Source organism: Pseudonaja textilis, chromosome 2 (genome assembly GCF_049901715.1).
Source record: "Pseudonaja textilis isolate UNSWEBS1 chromosome 2, rPseTex1.2, whole genome shotgun sequence".
In the NCBI taxonomy this organism is placed as follows: domain Eukaryota; kingdom Metazoa; phylum Chordata; class Lepidosauria; order Squamata; family Elapidae; genus Pseudonaja; species Pseudonaja textilis.
Window position 1 is genome coordinate 31,825,989 of NC_141991.1, and position 20,370 is coordinate 31,846,358.

The 20,370-nt window shown below is 38.4% G+C and overlaps 1 protein-coding gene across 4 annotated transcripts in view; it reads right to left on the reverse strand.

The window, feature by feature from the left end:
* The window catches only part of EOGT (EGF domain specific O-linked N-acetylglucosamine transferase), a 669,726-nt gene extending 651,971 nt beyond the window's left edge, over positions 1 to 17,755 (reverse strand). For 2 of the 4 annotated variants that reach the window (XR_015741598.1, XM_087923639.1), the window contains exons 1-8: positions 17,165 to 17,755; positions 15,940 to 16,091; positions 13,114 to 13,338; positions 12,140 to 12,240; positions 8,649 to 8,757; positions 7,145 to 7,239; positions 5,174 to 5,278; positions 1,804 to 1,910 (exon numbers count right to left, since the gene is read on the reverse strand). Coding sequence is in view for 3 of the 4 variants with exons in the window: in XM_087923639.1 (XP_087779765.1) it covers positions 1,804 to 1,910; positions 5,174 to 5,278; positions 7,145 to 7,239; positions 8,649 to 8,757; positions 12,140 to 12,240; positions 13,114 to 13,323 (727 nt within the window). In the remaining variant the exon portion in view is untranslated. Of the gene's footprint in view, positions 1 to 1,803; positions 1,911 to 5,173; positions 5,279 to 7,144; positions 7,240 to 8,648; positions 8,758 to 12,139; positions 12,241 to 13,113; positions 13,339 to 14,773; positions 14,924 to 15,939; positions 16,092 to 17,164 lie in introns of those variants that run through there. The other 2 variants (XM_087923638.1, XM_087923640.1) reach the window with 2 other exon arrangements.
* Positions 17,756 to 20,370: the final 2,615 nt, after the last annotated feature.

The window sequence follows — 20,370 nt, forward strand, 5'->3', positions numbered from 1 at the left end:
GCAAATATTTATGACTATTCCACTATCCTGGGGTCATGTGATCATCATTTCTAACCTTCCCAGCTGGCTTCCCAACAAGAAAAGTCCATAGGGGAAACCAGACTCGTTCAGTGACTGCATGATACACTTTCACATCTAGAAGGATTTACTTTACTGTGGCCCAAAAAAAGTTTGTAAAATGGGGCAGAATTCACTTAACAACTGCAATGGAAATGTAATAGGCTTTGTTAGCTTGGGCTCAGTGTACTCAGTATATATATTATAGAGAGTACAAACCTCTCTATTGCTAATTCACATTATCTGTGAATCAGGTCACTAAGGCATGTTCATATCAATGTGAGCATAACTACGATAAGAGTTGGCAGTTATATAGAAACAGTACTTTAAACAATTGCATATGCATTTATGCTCAAATAACATTTAGATCAATGGTTCTCAACTTTAGCAACTCTTAAGGTATGTGGACTTCAACTTCCAGAATTCCATAGCCAGCATGTTAGCTAGGAAACTCTGGGAGTTGACATCCATACACCAAGGTTAAGAAACACTAACTTTAGAGATTAATCAGATAGAAAAGAACAGAGGTGGAAGGGACCTTGGAGGTCTTCTAGTCCAACCCCTTGCTTAGGCAGGAAACCCTATAGCATTTGAGACAAATGGCTATCCCACATCTTTTTTAAAGCTTCCAGTGTTGGAGCATTGTTGGGGTGTACACGTGTGTGTGCATGAAGGGAGGCTCAGTCAATCTCATTGTGTACATGTTGTACTCTCATAATAATAATAATATTTCACAACTTCTGGAGGCAAGTTGTTCCACTGATTAATTGTTCTAACTGTCAGAAAAATTCTCCTTAGTTCTAAGTTGCTTCTCTCCTTGATGAGTTTCCACCCATTGCTTCTTGTCCTGCCCTCAGGTGCTTTGGAGAATAGCTTGACTCTTCTTTGTGGCAGCCCCTGAGATATTGGAACACTGCTATCATGTCTCCCCTACTCCTTCTTTTCATTAGACCAGACATACACAGTTCCTGCAATCATTCTTCATGTTTTAGCCTCCAGTCCCCTAATCATCTTTGTTGCTCTTCTCTTACTCTTTCCAGAATATCCACATCTTTTTTACATTGTGGCAACCAAAACTGGCTGCAGTATTCCAAGTATGGTCTTACCAAGGCATTATAAAGTGGTATTAACACTTCACGTGATCTTCATTCTATCCCTGTTTATGCAGCCTAGGACTGTGTTGGCTTTTTTTGGCAGCTGCTGCACACTCCTGGCTCATACTTAAATATTTAAAGAGTATAGGTAGCCCTAGGCTTACGACCACAATTAAGCCTGGAACTTTAGTCAGTAAATCATTGTGGTCATAACAGACGTCAATTTTACAACTGTTTTCATGATGGCCATTATGTGAGTTGCTGTGGTTGTTAACCAAATCACATGGTTGTAAGTCTGAATGCAGGTCATCCAAAAGGCATTTCTTGCCAATAAACAGCAAAAAAAAAAGGTCACAAAATGTGAACCTGTGACCATGGGAAGCTTCAAGCGCAAGCAAGTTGATAAGCACATGAAATACAATCATATGACAGCGGAGTGGTACAGTAGTCATAACTTCAAGGATAGGTCAAAAGTAACTTTTTTCAAGTCCACTGTAATTTTGAATGGTCATTATACAACCAGTTATAACTCAAGGACTTCGTGCAGCTTATAATTACTGCCTCCTAATGTTTACAGAAATGGAGACTCTCTTACCAATATAGAGAAATGAGGTTACACTTTGGAACTTGAAAATATTGAAATACCTTGTACCTGCATCAAGCTTCATGAAATAAGTTGGCTTCTCAACAATGATATCACAGCTACCATCTTCCAATGGTCTGGAGCTCATCTCTGCATACGTCTGGAGTTCAGCAAACCTGTAAAGTGAAGCGTGCAAACCAGTCTGCATTTCCTACATCAGATGAGGAGAGCACTTCTTTCTCCTTCTGTCCTGGCCATTTTTTACAGAGGCACAATCGAGAGCATTTTAACAAACTGCATCATTGGTTTGGGGGCAGCAGTGCCTCAGATAGAAAGTCCCTACAGAGAGTGGTAAGGACAGCCGAGAAGATTATAGGAAGCTCAGTTGCTGTCATTCAGGATACTGCTTATAAGCGCTATGTGCTTAGAGCTCAAAGCATTGTCAGAGACCCCACATACCCACTTTACAGTCTGTTTCTGTTACTCCCCTCTGGGAGGAGGTTTCAGAGTATTTCTAGCAGGATTTCCAGATTCTGTAACAGCTTTGTTCCCTATGCCCTCTGATAAATTCGCAAAATTCGTTTTTCTCACTATGTACATGTAAACATCCAAGCTAGACTGTGTTGTTTCTCTCAGTGTCATATAATATATGTGGGTATATGCTTGCTTGCTTGCTTATTTATTTATTTATTTAGTCAAGTTTATGTAGTGTATATTGGAGGTGGTGACCCTTTGAGAGCTGTATGCAACAAATTTCATTTTAATGTATGCCGATTAGTGTACATTGAAAGTGACAATCAAATTATTCCAGTCCAGGGGTGTCAAAATCAATTTCATTGAGGGCCGCATCAGGGTTGTGTTTGACCTCGGGGGGTATGGCCAGCTTGACATCACTCCTGTCAGGGTTGCCTGTGGCAACCCAAATGCTCTACCAGCAAAAACTGGCTTCTGAGCTGTTTTCAGCCATGATGGCTTCCTGCAGCCCTTTGCCAGCAAAAATGGAGCTCAGGGATGCCGCACACAGCCCTCCTGGGCCCCATTATCGACCATGACGGCCTCCCGCAGCCCTCTGCCAGTGCCCCCCACCCAGGCTCCATTTTCACTGGCAGAGGCACCGCGGGCCAGTCCTTCTCTGTTTCCAGGGTGGCCCTGTGGGCCAGATGTAAGCACTTGGGCCTTGAGTTTGACACCCTTGTTCTAGCCTATTATCAATTCTATTCTAATTACCACCATTTAAATTAGGCTTCGAAAATGTATTCCAGGCTGATTTTTAAGCAATACAACACATACACTTTCTGTTACTGTTGGTGAAGTTTTACCAAATTTGACAATTGAAATTATTTTTAATTGTAACTGAAGCCTCTTCTAAAAGGCTTCAAAAGGTTAAGCTCTGCTTTGAATTCAGACTTGTGCAACGTCTTTGATCTATAAATTAAGGGTTGGGAAACGTAGAGAGAGTATTCCCGCTATCCAACTTTCATAGATCTAGCTAATTGGAAGATTCATGTCAAATGTGTTTACCATGAATTTCAAAACATATCAGCAAAGACATAGTTATTAGTGACTGCAGTTACCTAAGAGAGAATTTGAGTCAAATTAGCAGGATCCATAGAACAGTCTAGCATGAGCAAGTTGCCAGGAGGAATTATCAGCTTTTGCTGTTAAGGGTGACTTACAACAGGGTACCTCCAGGTCCCTTTCATTAAACAGGATCATCTCTCAGGACTAAGGAAATTTGCTACTTTGTACAATGCCTGTCCTCTGGAATAGCCTCCCTTCTGAGATTCAGAAGACACCAACCTTCTTAGCCTTTTGAAAGGCCATTAAGACTTGGCTAATTTCCCCAGGCATTAAGTAATAGAATAACAAGTTGGAAGGGACCTTGGAGGTCTTCTAGTCCAACCCCTTGCTCAAGCAGAAACCCTACACCGCCTTCAGACAAATGGTTATCCAGTCTCTTCTTAAAAACTTCAAATGTTGGAGCATTTACAGCTTCTGGAGGCAAGTTGTTCCACTGATTAATTGTTCTAACTCTCAAGGAAATTTCTCCTTGGTTCTAGGTTGCTTTTCTCCTTGATTAGTTTCTTGATTAGTCTGGATGTTAGAGGAGCTTATAATACATAGGTTTACATTGTAAGTCTACTTACATGGCGGCTCACTTTCTTTTTGCATTGGATTGTTTCTATTATATTTATGTTTGATTGCAGGCTTTTTAAATGTAGCTTTAATAAACTGCCTAGGTTTATGTATGTAAAGGGGGCAGCCATAGACGTTTTCTAAATAAATAAATTATTGCTCCCATATTGTCTCTGTGGATGTGCTTTGAAAATAAAAATTGTAGGTAACTGCAGTTTGGTGCTGTGTTTACCAGCATATTTGACCTATTCCTCCCCAAAAAAGAGTGTGTGCTAAAAGCTAGGATAAGTAGTGGGAAGCATCTTCATCAGTTTTGTCTTTTGACAAGAGAATTTTTCTAGCAAGCCGAAGTCCTAATAGCAACTATTTGGTAAATAAGCAAATTCCCCCCACTCTCCGGAGACACAGTTTCTGAGCATAGCTTGAGCATGCTCTCAATATTCCAAAAGTAAACACCAGCTGAAAAAAGTTGGGAAAAACTATCTTACAACGTGCTAGAGTAGAGTAGAGTAGAGTAGAGTAGAGTAGAGTAGAGTAGAGTAGAGCAGAGCAGAGTAGAGTAGAAGGGACCTTGGAGGTCTTCTAGTCCAGCCCTCTGCTCAAGCAGGAGAACCTATACTATTTCAGATAAGTGACTGTCGAGAGTCTCTTCTTAAAAACATCCAGTGATGAAGAGCCCATGATTTCTAGAGTCAAGCTGTTCCACTGGTTAATAGTCCTCACTGTTAGGAAGTTTCTCCTTAATTCCAGATTGCTTCTCTCTTTGATTAGTTTCCATCCATTGCTTCTTCTCCTGCCCTCTGGTGCTTTGGAGAATAATTTGACCCCGTCTTCTTTGTGGCAGCCCCTCAAGTACTGGACTATTGTTATCATGTCACCCCAATTCTTCTTTTCTTTAGACTAGCCAAACCCAAATCCTGCAGCCACTCTTCGTATGTTTCAGTCTCCAGGCCTTGGATCATCTTAGTTGCTCTTCTTTGAACTTTTTAGCATAGTGGTTAGAATGCAGTATTGCAGGCTGACTCTGCCCACAGCCAGGAGTTCAATCTGACTGGCTCAAGGTTGACTCCATCAGCCTTCCATCCTTCTGAGATAGGTAAAATGAGGACCCAGATTGTTGAGGAAAATATGCTAATTCTATAAACCACTTTGAGTGTGCTACAGAGCACTATGAAACAGTATATAAGTCTAAGGGCTATTGCTATAGCTCAGTCATGATTACTGGAACAGAAAAGGAACACCCAAGATGTCTATTCTGCCAAGATATTGTGAAGAAATAAAATAACATACTTACAAGACTTACCAAGATTGCAAAGGACTCTTTTGTTGACCTTCAGCAAGGAAAACTTCAGTATTCATACTGCAGTGGCCACCTATTTGATCTTTCTTGAAGAAATCTTCATTAAATCTAACCAGGGAAGGAAAGAAAGTGGAAACAGGATTTAAAAATTAAAAGCCAAATAAAAGAGCTCATTTTTGAAATTTAGAAAATGTTTTGTCTTAGGGTGAGCCATGAAAGCTTTTTTTTAATGTGCTAGAATCATAAAACAGATCATAAGGGAAAAAAATCTGGTTCATTTCAAGTAATATACAAAAACATTTTTCTTTTTTTTATGACACACAAGAATTCTAAGGGGTCGTTAGCTGGTTCAGGTACTATATTTCCATGTACAATCCAACACATAAGGAATCCTGAGCAATTCCTTTCTCTCCAAATGGATCACTGAAGATAAAGCCTCCACAGGCTTTGGTTTATTATGATATCTCAAGAAGAGTTATACAGATGTCATGCTCTGAAGTTTCACAGATTCAAAGAAACTCCAGTAGATGATAAAGAGAAATTACTTTGGTGCAAACGCAAAGCTTAACAGTGGTATGAAAATCCCACCTTGGTTGCTGTGATTGTAAACCTCCAGTTTATGATTTATTCCTGTACTTCCAACATATGTACTTGAAAGTCTCTATCTTAAAGCTGACAATTGTTCCCTACAGCAGAAGCCTTCTCAAATTATCAAGTTAGAAAGTTTATTTGAAGAAGGGAGAGTTGTAAGAACCACTACATGCGAAAAAATGTATTTATTTATTTATTTGGCCCTTTCAAAATTTACAATGCTCACAGTGCATTGAGAACAGTAAAGTATTAGTACTGCTTTATAATGCCTTAGTAAGGCCACACCTGGAATACTGCATCCAGTTTTGGTCACCAAATTATAAAAAAGATGTTGACATTTGGAAAAAGTGCAAAGAACAACTAAGATGATTAAAGGCCTCCACGGAGACTAAGACATACGAAGAACGGTTGGAGGATTTTGGGTTTGGCTAGTCTAGAGAAAAGAAGGACTAGTGGGGACATGATAGCAGTATTCCAGTATTTGAGAGATTGCCACAAACAGGAGGCAGTCAATTTATTTTCCAAAAGACGAGAGGGCAGGACAAGAAACAATGGATGGAAACTAATCAAAGAGAGAAGCAACCCAGAATTAAGGAGAAACTTCCTAATAGAGAGGACAATTAACCAGTGGAACAGCTTGCAGTCAGAAGTTGTGGGCGCTTCATCACTGGAGGTTTTTAAGAAGAGGCTGGACAGTCATTTGTTTAAAATTGTATAGGGGTCTCCTGCTTGAGCAGGACTAGAAGACCTCAAGGTCCCTTCTAGTTCTATTCTGATTCTGACAATTCTGTTTTGCTCATTAGAAACCAACATTCTATAGAACATGGTTACAATTTAATGGAAGAGTGTGAGCTTTAGTTCTTTAGCAAATTTGTATCTCACAAAAAGGGATTCTGGGCAGCTTACGCAGCTGGACATGAAGAGGTTGAATCGCTGAAAACTTCCAAGATTCTTAGAGTCTGAACTTCTTGAAAATATTACCAGTCAGTGTTGACATTAGTGAGGTAGATAGCCCACAAATCTAATCTGATCTAAGGCAATTTCTTATAAGAAGCAGTGGTTGAGGGTGTCAGATAAGATCCTAGACTGATAAAGGTGACTAAGCACAATCTGTTCCCCCATGGAAACACAGTAGATTATTTCTGATCCTTTAAGCTTCTTACAGTAATTCATTCTTCAAGCTTTTCTCTACAGCTATGAAAATCAGTAAAACCCTCTGTTAAACGCTGTAGATTTCTGTATCCCAATATTGATCTATTAATAAGTGGAAATAAAAGAAGAAAAACAGTAAAATTTTGCCACATGGCCAAGCGCCTTAAACTCAGAATGCAATTCCTTAAACAGGATTATCGAATAATTATGAAATACGAAGATGGCACAAACCTATCATGGTTTCTTTCTGGATGCCTTAAATCAATATACAAATTTGTTGCTTTGCAATACTGAAGGTAACGGGAACATTCAAGTGAAGAATCTCCCTGAAAGAAAACGACATAAGAGATCTGTAGGTTACTATCATGCAGCTGGCTGACAAGCGAAAATGAATTATTTTAACCGAATCAAAAATCTGCAGCACCATGGAATTGAATATTAAAAAGGTCATTCATTGGGGCTGAGGTGGTAGTGACTGCAAATGTTCCCTGCTCCCATGTCCCATGAGACGTTTTTGTTTTTGAATCCAAAGTGTTGCACAGCCTTTGCACACTTCCATCTTGTAAACAAATCACAACCTTTTGTTATTCAACATGCTGGCTGTAATGTTTCAGGGTTCAAGAAACGCTTCAGGGTTCAAGACCTGGATGCAGGATGTCCTCAACTTATCACTGCAGTTGCAACCAGAATTTCCGTCATAAGTCTTTGCAGTTGTAAGTCAAGTTGGACCTGATTCTATGATAATTTTTATGACGGTCATTAAACAAATCACTGTGGTTGTGAATCCATCTTCCCTAATAGACATGTTCTGGCAAAGTTGACAAAAAGGTTCGCAAATAATAATCACGGGACTGAAGGATACCGCAACCAGTGATAAATGTGACAGTTGCCAAAGGCCCAAATTGTGATCCCAGAACCGTGAAAGGGATACAACAGTTTCAGTGACAGTGTTGGTCATAAGTCATTTTTTCAAGACTTCCCATAATCCTGAACCATGATTACACAAATGGTTGTAAATGGAGAACTACCTAACCGCGCGACTATTCCCTCCTGATTCATTCCAATCTGGATCAGTGTTTCTCAACCTGGGCAACTTGAAAATATGTGGATTTTAGAGTGCTGAGGTGGGGAATTCTGGGAGTTGAAGTCCACATACTTCTTCAGGTTGCCAAGGTTGGGAAACATTGTTCTAGATCAGGGGTGTCCAACCTTGGCAACTTTAAGACTTGTGGACTTCAACTCCCAGAATTCCTCAGCCAGCAAGCTGGCCGAGGAATTCTGGGAGTTGAAGTCCACAAGTCTTAAAGTTGCCAAGGTTGGACACCCCTGCTCTAGATGGAAGGATTTCATAATCCCTTGATTAGACATTGTTCCTATTTGGGCTGTGGACACATGACTTCTCAGTTGCTGAGAATTGAGATAAGCATCCCCCAGATGTTTGACACACACACACACACACACGGTTTTTAGAAAGTTGGTGAAGATTGGTTATTTCACCAAGACTCGGAGGCCAGGTTCTTGTAGTACTAGAGGATGAATTAGTTTTATTATACTGTATTTTGAGTATTAATTCCCACATTACATATAGCCTTCTTTTTTAAATGAATGGTTTTAGTTTTAAAATCTGACTAGCCCTCTTTAATCCCAAATTAGAAATCTGGGGAATTTTATACCACTCAGTTGATTAGAGTGGCCTATATTCTTTGTAAAGAAAAATGAAAATAAATATGCCTACCGCATTCTTAGGCTTGCAATGAGTCTTCACGTTTTTCATCTTTTCTTTAACGTAACCAAAATCAGCTTGCTTCCAGAAAATATCCTGGGCCTGCTCAATGGTATTAGCCCTGGCATACAAAACAAAAGAAAGGAATCTCTTTTGACAAAAATGAACTACAGCAGAACCTCAGGCTACAGACTGCTAGGTTCTACTGCATAATCTTATAAACAATGCCCTAAATTAGTGAAGCAATGAAAAGGACATTGTTTGCAACTGTTTTCCCTCTAGGCAGAAAAAATAACACTTATGGACGGGATACCTTCATTAAAACAAAAAGGTAAACAAACTCTTTCTTAAAAAGGATAAATTCATGATGGCTATTTCACACAAACATGCAGGGTTTTGGCAATAATATGTAGTTTCTGTATGTTTTATTTTTTCTTTTGAGATGTTTTTTGAGTTACGACCTCAGGATTCTAGACTGATATTACAAAAGTCCAAGTTTGCTCAGCTACCAAATTGAGACAATGATGGCCAGCTATTTGATCTGTGGGAACTCACTGGAGGCTTTCAAGAAGAGACTAGACTGCCATCTGTCAGAAATGGTGTAGGGTCTCCTGCTTGGGTGGCGGGTTGGACTAGATGACCTACAAGGTCCCTTCTAACTCTGTTAATCTGTATCTGGTGACTGATTATGTGCCATCAAGTTGTTTTTGACACCTAGCAATCACACAGATAAATCTTCTCCATGACGATCTATCCCTAATTTGGTCTTTCTGATCTTTGATGTGACTTACCACTAAATACAGATTAACAGAGTTGGAAGGGACCTTGTAAGTCATCTAATCTACCTCCCGTCCAAGCAGGAGACCCTACACCATTTCTGACAGGTGGCAGTCCAGCCTGAAGCTCCCACAACTTCTGAAGGCAAGCTGTCCCATTGGTTGACTGCTCTCACTGTCAGAAAACTTCTCCTTATTTCCAGGTTGAATCTCTCCTTGTTCAGTTTCCATCCATTATTCCTTGTCTGGCCTACAGGTACTTTAGAAAATAGTTTGACCCCCTCCTCTCTGTGGTAGACCCTCAAATATTGGGGCGCTGCTATCATGTCTCTCCAGTGTAACTGAGTCCGTCCACCCTGCTGCTGATTATCTTCTTCTCTTTTCATCCATCTTTTCCAGTATTAAGAGTCTTTTCTGGTCAACTTTTTACTAGAGATTAAATGGTATGGATTTCAGATTGCTAAATTATTTTACTCTACAAGCTAGACCCCTAATATGCAATAGTTGCTTTATCTCTCTAATATATATTTGTGGAACAAATCAGAAAGTTTGAAAGCTACCCCCAAACAATGACTATCCTTCCTCAGATTTTGGAACGCATATATGCATCACCGGATATTTAAAAATAAAATAAACACGAGAAAGTTTAGTGTTGGAGTTGACCTAAGGGAAGCAGTAAGTGGCCAATTTAAATAGAATGATCTTTGTTGAAAATTATGAAGAATTTCTTGGCTACAGATCATGGGAATGTATCTAACATTATCCAAGAGCAAAAATATTCGCCTTTGCTGTTCTCCTTCCCGTTCTGGAACAGATCCAGGGGAAATAAAAGAAGTTAAATAACAGAGAAAGGTGGCAGATGCAGTTTTTTCCAGCGTGGATTACAATTTTCATAAAGCCAGCAACATATTGGGCTATGTTAAGGAATTATTGTTAAAAGAAAACGATCCAAGAACAATTCCATTTCTATCTGAAACATTTCTTTTTGTTCTGAACTGTGATGAATCTCTTCAATTCCATGACGTCCTAGGGAGGAGAGGGAGAATTCAGTTGTTTCTTGAAGTCAATCTTCTGCATCAATTTGAGGTGGTCCAAGTGCAAGATTTTCTCCTTCAGGATTGGAAGACCCTGGAATGCCTCAGACTTCTTCAGAGGTAAAGAATTTACTTCTAGGAACTACCAAATACATAATCTCTAGAGCTGTGGTCCCAGATTGGCGAACTGTGTGTATGTATATGCCTAGTTCCATGCCTATAAGATGGCCCGACTTTCAGTCTTCACTATGTAGAACACTGCAAGGCACTTATAAAGCTCTTATCCTTCTATATGGGGACAATAGACTACTTTCCTCAGCAACCTAATTTTCTAAAGATTACAAGCAAAATAAGATCCTTCTCTAACTTAACAAGTACAAGATACTAGCTTGCAGGCCTGTTTATGGGCATATTGCTGCCCCGATCACAATTTGAATTCTGCATGGACTGGTCCCACTTCCTGGATTTGTTTGGACTGGCCTCACTTCCCTTCATGGGAACTTTTAAAAACAATTTGTTCATGTGAATTAGGAAATGATCTATTCATAAAATGAAGCTTCCCCTGTCTTTTTATATCCAAGAGTTTTTCCTCATTTCCGCTGAAGGATGAAAGCGAAGAACAGAAACGATGCAATAAACGAAGCAGGGAAGGGACTGAGATAAAACGGCCCAGTTCTAGTCTCCTTGCCATTATTCTATCTGTCCTTTTTATCAACACCATTTTAATGCTTTTGAGTCTTCTGTGGCCATACTCGTTTCTTCATTACCCATTTCCTGCCAGCAAACTAGTAAGTTTTCCTTCCCAGCCACAGGTAGTCCTCGACTTATAACCGTTCAAAGTTACAACGGCACTGGAAGAAGTGACTTATGACCGTTTTCCCACACTTATGACTGTCGCAGCACCCCCATGGTTACAAAATTTGGATGCTTGGCAATTGGCATGTATGTCCTGGGATCATGTGATCATCTTTTGCGGCCGTCTGAGAAGCAAAGGCAATGGGGAAGCCAGATTCACTTAACAGCTGCAACGATTTGATTAACAACGGTGTCAAGTGAGGTCATAAAATAGGGCAAAACTCTCTGAACAACTGTCTTGCTTTGCAGCTGAAATTTTAGGTTCAATTGTGGTAATAAGTCAAGGACCATCTGTAATTCAGATTTTTTTTTCTGGCCTGTATACGTTCAATACACCAATGCAAGGGGAAGAGGGTTTACCTGCAGTCTTTCCCCAGCCACCTGTGCTTTTAAAAAATTTGTTGTTTCATGAACATTCTATCTCTTCATTTTTCTGTATAAAAGTTTTGCAAATACGCAGGAACAGTCATTCAACAGTCCCTTTCAAATCCATCTAATTTAAGAATCCCTATTGCTAAACCTCTGCAGAGGTTTACCTTAAAGGCAGAGATCTCCACATTACAAATCTCAGCTAAAATGGAACTTTCTAATTCAAATGTTGTTGTTTTTTCAAAAATCAAGAATCTCACATTTATTTATTTAAAAAAAAACAAGTTTTAAAAGCATCCATATCAACATAGGGCATCCTGGCAGACACTGTCTAAATGCACAAGCACCCAATAGTAGCCATTTCGCAAGAATACTCTTGATATGTGTTCAGGAATTCAGTAGGTCCATAATATCTAAGCACTGAATTTCATTTGAAATTTTATTTCAATACATTTTTCTTCATACTTACCATCCAATTTCAGCATAATCACATGTTGGATATCCAAACCTGTTTTCTGGCTTGCAGGATTTCTCATAACCCCAACAAGCTTTCAATTTCTTCAAATGTTTCTGTCAATACAGAACTACTGTTAAAATGATGCAATAAAAGTTAACTTACTTAACCGTGCAATTAAGATGGCCAGTTTCTGTTTTGGAAAAAGACGATTCAACATTTTTAAAAAAATTCCACTGAAATCCTCAGATAAGGTTCAAAGCAAAAAATTTTAAAAAATCAGCACTGCATATGTTTTATATTCATTGCTTTCAAAAAAAACTATGAACACATCATTTCTAAATTCATACCTACCAGACTACAAAAGAAAGAAACAGCACTCTAATATAGCCTTTCAAACTCTCTTATAAATTCATTCTAGCTGGGCATTCTGGATGTTACAATCTGAAGGTCAGGGAAGTATGTTCTTATATGTAAGTAAATAAATACATATAACAGAGTAAACGTATTACTCAGTGCCACCAGCCATGCATTATATCATTGTTATGTTTATATCAACACATAAGATGGCTACTCATCTTTAAAAAAACAATTCTGACAGGTTTGCAATAGCAATAAAACAAAACAAAATGAAGAAAAAAGCAAAAATTGGGGGCCTCCACCCACCTCCTCCAATGTGTTATTTCCCAAGTTCCAACTTCACTTTATGGAGAAAGAACCAGCTTTTTACATCTTTCTGGAAGGCCAAGAGAGAGGGGTATTGGCAAATCCCAAGGGGAAGGGTATTATAGCTCACTGGGCACCCACTTTGCATATTCCTCCATTGTGAACAATACCCATGTATCCCTATTGTTTTCCTATTCATCGAGAAATAAGAATCCACTATCTACTTAGGATCTTCAGTGATTGGAATTCATCTAATGTTTTCATCACTTTTAACTGATACGATTCTAAGACTGAAACATTAGGTTAGCAAAAGGAATACTTACTTTATATGGGCAAAGAGAATCTTGCCTGCAAGCAGTGGCGATGCCTGGATTATTGTGTAAAAAATATGGGATGTGTTCTTCTGACAACATGATGCTTTCATAAGGATACCTTGGCTCTTGCAAAATGTTGCTGCCATTGTGAAGATGTTCATCTGTTCCCCTGGCTACTATTTTTGGAAAAAGAGCTCCCAATGTAAGCAGTATTAACATGGCAGTGGGAAAAACCTAAAGTAAATACACCAAAGATTCATGGGATGTAGAACAACAATTCACCAGTCTTTAAGCATTTATTTTTAAACTCATGCAGTTATATTCCCTGACACAAAAAAATTCTTGACACTGGCATACTATTAATATTATAGATACTAAACCAATGAGTAAGAGAAATCTGTCATCCCCAAGAGATTCTTGGGAATCAGACAGGAGAAACTATGTAGGTTTCCCAAGAGTTATATTTTCTCTGCTTCTAAAAAAGAATGGAAATCAAAATAAACACAGTGCAGAAACATCTGATAAGACAGTGCATTAAATTTCATAAAATGCCTATCTTGTTTCTGTGAAAATAGGGCTGAATGTGTGTATTGGAAAAAAACTTGTACATTTAGCCTTATAGTTAAGGAAGGGAGTCAAACTCTATTGCAAGAAGTTTCTTTAAGACATGAGGAGGAATCAGATCTGATAGAAACTCCACAAAAAACAGTATCCGGAATTATGTTCATGAATACACATGGACATGTTTGCATCTTTTAGGTGGTGTTACTAACTTTGTATTATTATTATTTTTTTAAAAAAAATCTTGTTTATTTGAATTTATATGTCACCCAAGTGACATAGACTAGTATTAGTAATATGGAGAAAAATACTTGTGTAATAACATTGGCTCTTGTATTTTAGTTTTTGCTCACCACTAAGTGTGAAAATCTGATGTACAAAAGGTGTTTGCCTACAGTAGACATAATTAATATAATACCTAGGTTGTGATTACAGTATGACTACATAAACTTTCAGAGGTAACTGTCAATAACCTTAACACATTGGATGAGAAAAAAATGCATGACAGCTAAAATAAGCAGATGGAGTTAATGAGTGCACTAAACTAAATGCTGGATTAAAAAAGGAACAAAAGCAATAAAATCATTTAATTGATGTATGCATTAATATAGTGTGCAGCATATACATAAGCGTTGCTCAACCTATGACCACCATTGAACCCAAGATTTGCATTGCTAAGCAAGGCAGTTGTTAAGCGAGTTTGTCCCATTTTAATGACCTTTTCCCCATAGTTGTTAAGTGAATCATTCCAGTTCTTTAGTGAAAGAACTGGAATGAGGTCATTAAGTGAATGTGGCTTTCCCCATTGACATTGTCAGAAGCCAACTGGCAGGGTTGCAAATGGTGGTCATATCACCCCAGGACAGTGCAACTATGATAAATATCGCCAGTTGCCAATTGCCCAAATTTTGATCGTGTTACCATGGAGATGCTACGATGAATGTGAGTGTGAATATGGACCATAAGTCATTTTTTTCAGTTCCATTTAACTTTGAATGGTTTCTAAATGAATGGTTGTAACTCAAGGGCTACCTGTATTTATGCAGTAATGATTGGATGTTTAACAATCTTTCAGAATTCCAATGGAACGCCCTCCAAGCATACTTACAACCTGGATTTGAAGGCCCCTTGACCAGGGCTCCCCACAACCACATTTCAGGCACTCAGCAACCAGCCTGTATTTATGTTCATCTGCAAAATCCTCACATTCACATGACCTTTTTTTTTTTTTTTTGCCAGAAACCAGTGTTCCTGGCAAAAAAGCCTGCAGCAATGGAATTGCTTAACAACCATGGTGTTAGTTTAACGACCAGTGATCTACATAACAACTATTGCAAAGAAGGTCATAAAATCAGGCCTGCACAACTTACAACTATAATTCTGGGTGCAATTACAGAGGTAAATCGAGGATTATCTGTACTTTTGAATAATCAAAAAATGTGTTAATAAGCATTATTAATATAGTAAATTTTGTTTTATTAAATTTTAGATACAAAACTAATATGGTTTTGTTCATGCACAAATCTCAACTACTATTTTAAGTATTTACAAAATACATACATTGAAATATTTATAAAAATTATTTTATTTGATTGCATAATTAAACAATTAACAGTCTGCCTTTATAAACAAGTCTTCTCTTAGTCTATTAAGCTCAGGGTTTATTGTAATTATACAATTATAATTATTAAATAAATATTATAGTCCAATATACTGTATAGAGGTCACATCATAGTACTGGTATATAATGAAGTGATTTTTTTGGCTTGGGCTTGACATGTTGTATAAACTCAACCAACAAAAAACTTATCTAGATTTAGCCTAACTTGATTTGCCTTGTAAATCCTAGAAATTTAACAACTGATTTCTATTCCATAGCATAATGTAAAATATGCAGGAAATTACTGTTTCGCTTTTTTAAAGCATGAAATTCAACTAGCCCGCAGTTATTCAGATGTTGACCCCATATTTCAAACTGGCCATTTTACAATTCTAATTCTATCTTTTGGGTTTTCTCGTCTTAGAGATGGGTTTGCAGGGAGAGAAGTGGAATGGAATAGGAAGCCAACCAATCATCAGCATTCCTATTTTCTTAATTTTTAGAAAAATTAGACAGCCATCCATCCATCCCCATTACCTCTATGCCCTTTCAGGTTAAGAAATGGTTGTGCAAAATGTAGAAAGGAATTAGAAATAGTAAGTAAAAATTATTCAAGATGTGAAATATGAAAAAGAAAAAGAAAACAGACTTGAATCTAATGAGCAGTAACATACCTTTCTATCCTTTTTAGGTCCATACACTGCTTTACACACTGTCTAGAAAGAGGCGGGTTACTTTTCTCTGGTGCAGAGACAAAACTGGGGAGCCAAAATTGTGGTTTACTTAATAATCCATTCGGTGAAATAGAGGGATTCGTCCCCAAATCCTGTGTCATAAACAAAAAAAGTTGAGTTCACAAATTGTACAAAACCAAACCAACCATATTCTGAACCTTGCCGCAGACTGTTTTTTCCTCAATGCGACATTTATTTCATCTCCAAGATGGTATTATTAGGGAAACAGAAATTGTCTCCTTTCTTCCTCAATGTTCCTCATGTCTACAGCTATCTCCAAATTTAAAAGTCATGCTTTTGACTTCTTCTAACATTTTTCTTAAAGCCTTTGCTATATTGTTGTAGTTCCCAAACTCTAACAGTTAGGTGACCCCAGTTTAACCACATGTAGCTGAAACTATCTTATATTGTTCTATTCACTTGAACAATATCTCACTTTATTTTTTTTCCTCATATCAAATTCTAAAATGTAAATTCAAAATATGGCACAGGGAATAATGCACAAAAACCACAAGAATAAACCATTCAAAAGTTAGCACTGCAGAATTGGAGAGCAGAAGGAGAAAGGTTTCCATGAATTAGAGCCAAGTTTCCAAAGACAACAGAGGAAGGGGGATAACTGAAGCCTGAGTATACAAAACCCCACATATGGATCTTTAGTTATATTCCTAGGACAGATCCTGATGGGTAAAAAGGGAAGTCTGTAATCCAAGATATTTGGGCCATCAGTTTGGGAAGAGTATGATAATGAAAACAGTGGTGATTACAGTTTCACGGGGCAGGTAAGTTTTCTGAGGATATTTAAAAGAGAGCAAGAAGACACCAGGAAAATTTGTTCAGGAAGGCATTTTTCTGGTAACAAAAAGCATAAAAATCTCAACCCCTGAAATCAACAATGCTCTTTAGGGAGATCTGGGAGAGAGATCTCTTATTTTGATCTTGCAAATATTCTGGCTTGAGATGAATGGGATTTCCTGCCGGCCTCATCTTACAAAAGGAGAAGTGCCCAATAAGAGATCTTTTGTTTTCTTCCACGGCTGGCATGGATCGAAAGCTCCGTTCCCCATTGCAAATGCCCGAGAGGACGAATGGGACCTCCAGAAGAGCCCCCGCAGGTGAAAGGCGGGAAAATCCCAAGCGCCCATCCCGGGAGATTCACACTTACACTGGGACGGGCCAAAACTCTCCAACCCCGACCGCGATGGGAAAAGCGCGCAAGGCGAGCAAAGGGACCAGAGACACCTCGCCGAGCTCCTAGCGGCCGCCTCTCCTGAGCTTCTTCGGACGCGACCCAGACTCTCCTTCCCCCGCGAGGAAAGAAGGCAGGCAGGCAGGCCGGCAGAGAGGGAGCCCCGATGGCAGCTGCGGAAGGAGGAGCCAGCGTGGGGTGGCTCGGCCCTCCGGAAGCCAAGCCGCGCTGCTGGGGAAGCGCAATGGGGAGGACGGGAGTGGGCTGAGCCGGGCTGGCTTCTTCGCCGGCCTTGTGTCCCCCGGGGATTGCGAGGGCAAGACAGCCGCGCCGGATAGTCCGAGGCTGTTTTAGCCGAGAGGATCGGCATCCAAGTAGGCTGTGGGTCTCCCCCTCCTTGGCGACGGCCACAGCTCTCTAGGATGTGAACGAAGGCTCTTTCCCACGTTCACGTGATCTCGGAGGATGCCCTTGAGAGTCTTAAAACAGCATTGTCTAGAACTTCAATAAACTGTGGAAGACCTAAAAAAAAAAATCAGGGACCCCGAGGGCTATTTCTTTCTAAAACGGGAGGAATGAACATTGAAACACGGCGTATTTTCATTAAGCAGCAGGTGGGGATAAGAGAAGGCAACTAGGTGCAGCTTAAATGTCTATGGAGATTCCCAGTCATCTAGGTCATGGTTGTGATAGATGCAGCCTAGTCTGGATAGGGAACGAAGATTAACAGGGAATCAAAATCTGATTTGATGGGGAAATTGAGGAACATCCTTCAAGGCCTTGGAAAAGTGATTCTTGCCAAGAATGCTCTGGGAGTATCCAGTAGTCACCAGCAGTAAAAGCTGCAGGACATGTTCACTTTTTAAAATATTGTTATCCACCTTTTATTCAGCAGCTCAAGGTGGCTTGTATTGGGAGTTTATTTTATTCACAATAGCAAACATTCTTGCAAAGTAGGAAGGTCTGGAATGATTATCCCAAATTACCCTGGGTTTTCCTAATCTTGTACCAATGTGTTAAAATACACCAATTATAAATCTTAATGAGACTTAAATACACGTGACAATATCATATCCATGTCTGGAATAATATTAAGACAATGATTGAAACAACTACATTTCAGAATTTGCTATTAATTGTACTGAATACAATTAATCCTTCACAAAATGTATGTTGAAGGAAAGACCTTAGTGCCATCTTTGGACGTTGTTTCATTCAAAAATCTTCTGGTGATATCTTCATTCTTGAAGTATTTGTTTCTTTAGTAAAATACATTAAAAAAAATCTTCTGTCCCATCTAGTCTAGCTATCTACTAAAACTTCTGAGAAAGAACTTTTAAATTCTAATGTAAGTGGATTGAAAGAACACATCCTACATACAGCTAAAATCCTTGTTTGATTTTTGAACGGGAGGGGAGTCACTGCCCATTTGCAGTTTTAAATTTGCACCAATATGCTCCTGCAATCTCTATATTCTTTCATATGATGCGAGATACCGTATCTAGTTCCCAGTCCAGAATTGGTCCAGTATGATTATGTTAAGTTCATTAAAAATAGTTAATTTCTTTAACAAGATTTATGCCATTGAGAAAATGTGTTCAAATATACTTCATCCTTTTTTGGAGACAATTAGATCAGAAGTGAGTATATCCAGAATTGTAATCATACTGTCTTCTCAGTTGTCACAGCTTGGTATCCAATACTACCATTTAAATGCCTTTTTCTCAATGAAGAGTCCCTTCCCTTTCAAAAATTAAACAATTAAGGATTTTAGTTGAATATAGGCTCTGTTACTTCTTTCAATCCACTTTTTTCTTATTTTGGTCCGTTATATCCCCCAAAAGGATGGTTTTATAAAGCAGTAAGATATAGAAGTTTGAGATTCAAAAAGGCACAGATGTTTTCTCACAGTATTGTGATAGTAATATTATGAGTTATGATAGGAATATTATCAGTAACCATAGCAGAACCTTTCATTTCCATTTTGTGCTAGGAAATATAACCAGATGAAACACATCTCTAAGTACTGAACTCACTTCTTTGTTTCTGAATTGGTCATAAAATGGCAACACAGAAATCAACTACCTTCAAAAACAATAGGAAGATTGCCCATATTTTAAACAGGGAGAAACACTGCATTTTGTGTATTGATTGAACACTGCACATAGAATATAATCAATGACAAAATTGATGCCCTAGTATTTCAAAAGTTTTAAACACTATATATTTTGTTGGCTTCAAGAAAAGAAATAGCATATAGTTAAATGACTAGCATTAATATCTCCTCCACCAGTCCTAAAAGTAATGTTTATTAAGTGGAATAATAAAGCTGATATTTTTGGAAAACAGATACAGTACTGCTTTTTATAGAATCATGGATGATATACCCTACTGTCTCATTTATAAACTGTTGAAGGATTTCAAAAAGTGTACAAAATGCAATGGAGAATGAGGATCATGTCACCATAGCAGCTCAGTAGAACTTCCCTAAATTTTATTCCTTTGGGAGTAATGAGTACCAGCATTCCACAAGATAGCTAACTTGAGGTAACTTTGTTGGCAAAAGTTTTGCCCTATGATGCACCAGTTAAAGGTTATAGGGGCAAGTTTTTTTTTAATAATACAGAGATATATAAATGGCAAAAAATACAGCAAATAATTGTGGACCTTGAAAGATTATTTAGGAGAGGAAAATGGAGAAATGTTAAAATGTGCAAATAGTGATCGAAAGGTAGTAGATAGTCTTCTGAATAGCTGAGTTGTTGTTGAAATAAGGTATTATGACTATCCTAAAATTGTGTCTCATTTTTTTAATATGAAAGTGATACTTTGGTATGTCATGACTAACAAAACATTGTGTCTAGTGGGAATGTGTTACCAAAGAAGGTTGTGAGATGAAAGATGAGCATCAACAATGAATAGGTACTGATAAACCACTATGAACACTGAGGTAGTTTGACCTTATAGGAAGAAATGCAATATGAAGGAGGAATGAGAGAGTCAGCAGAAAGAAGAATTTTGTGGTTGGATAGAGTTGAAGAAATCTTCAGAATAAAATATGAGAAATTTAAAGAACAAAAGGCAATATAGAAAGCAGTGCATGGACACTGGGAAGTATAATAACTATTCTAAACTAGATTTAACTATATTTTGTTACGATCTGTCTTTAATTTCTTTGGCTT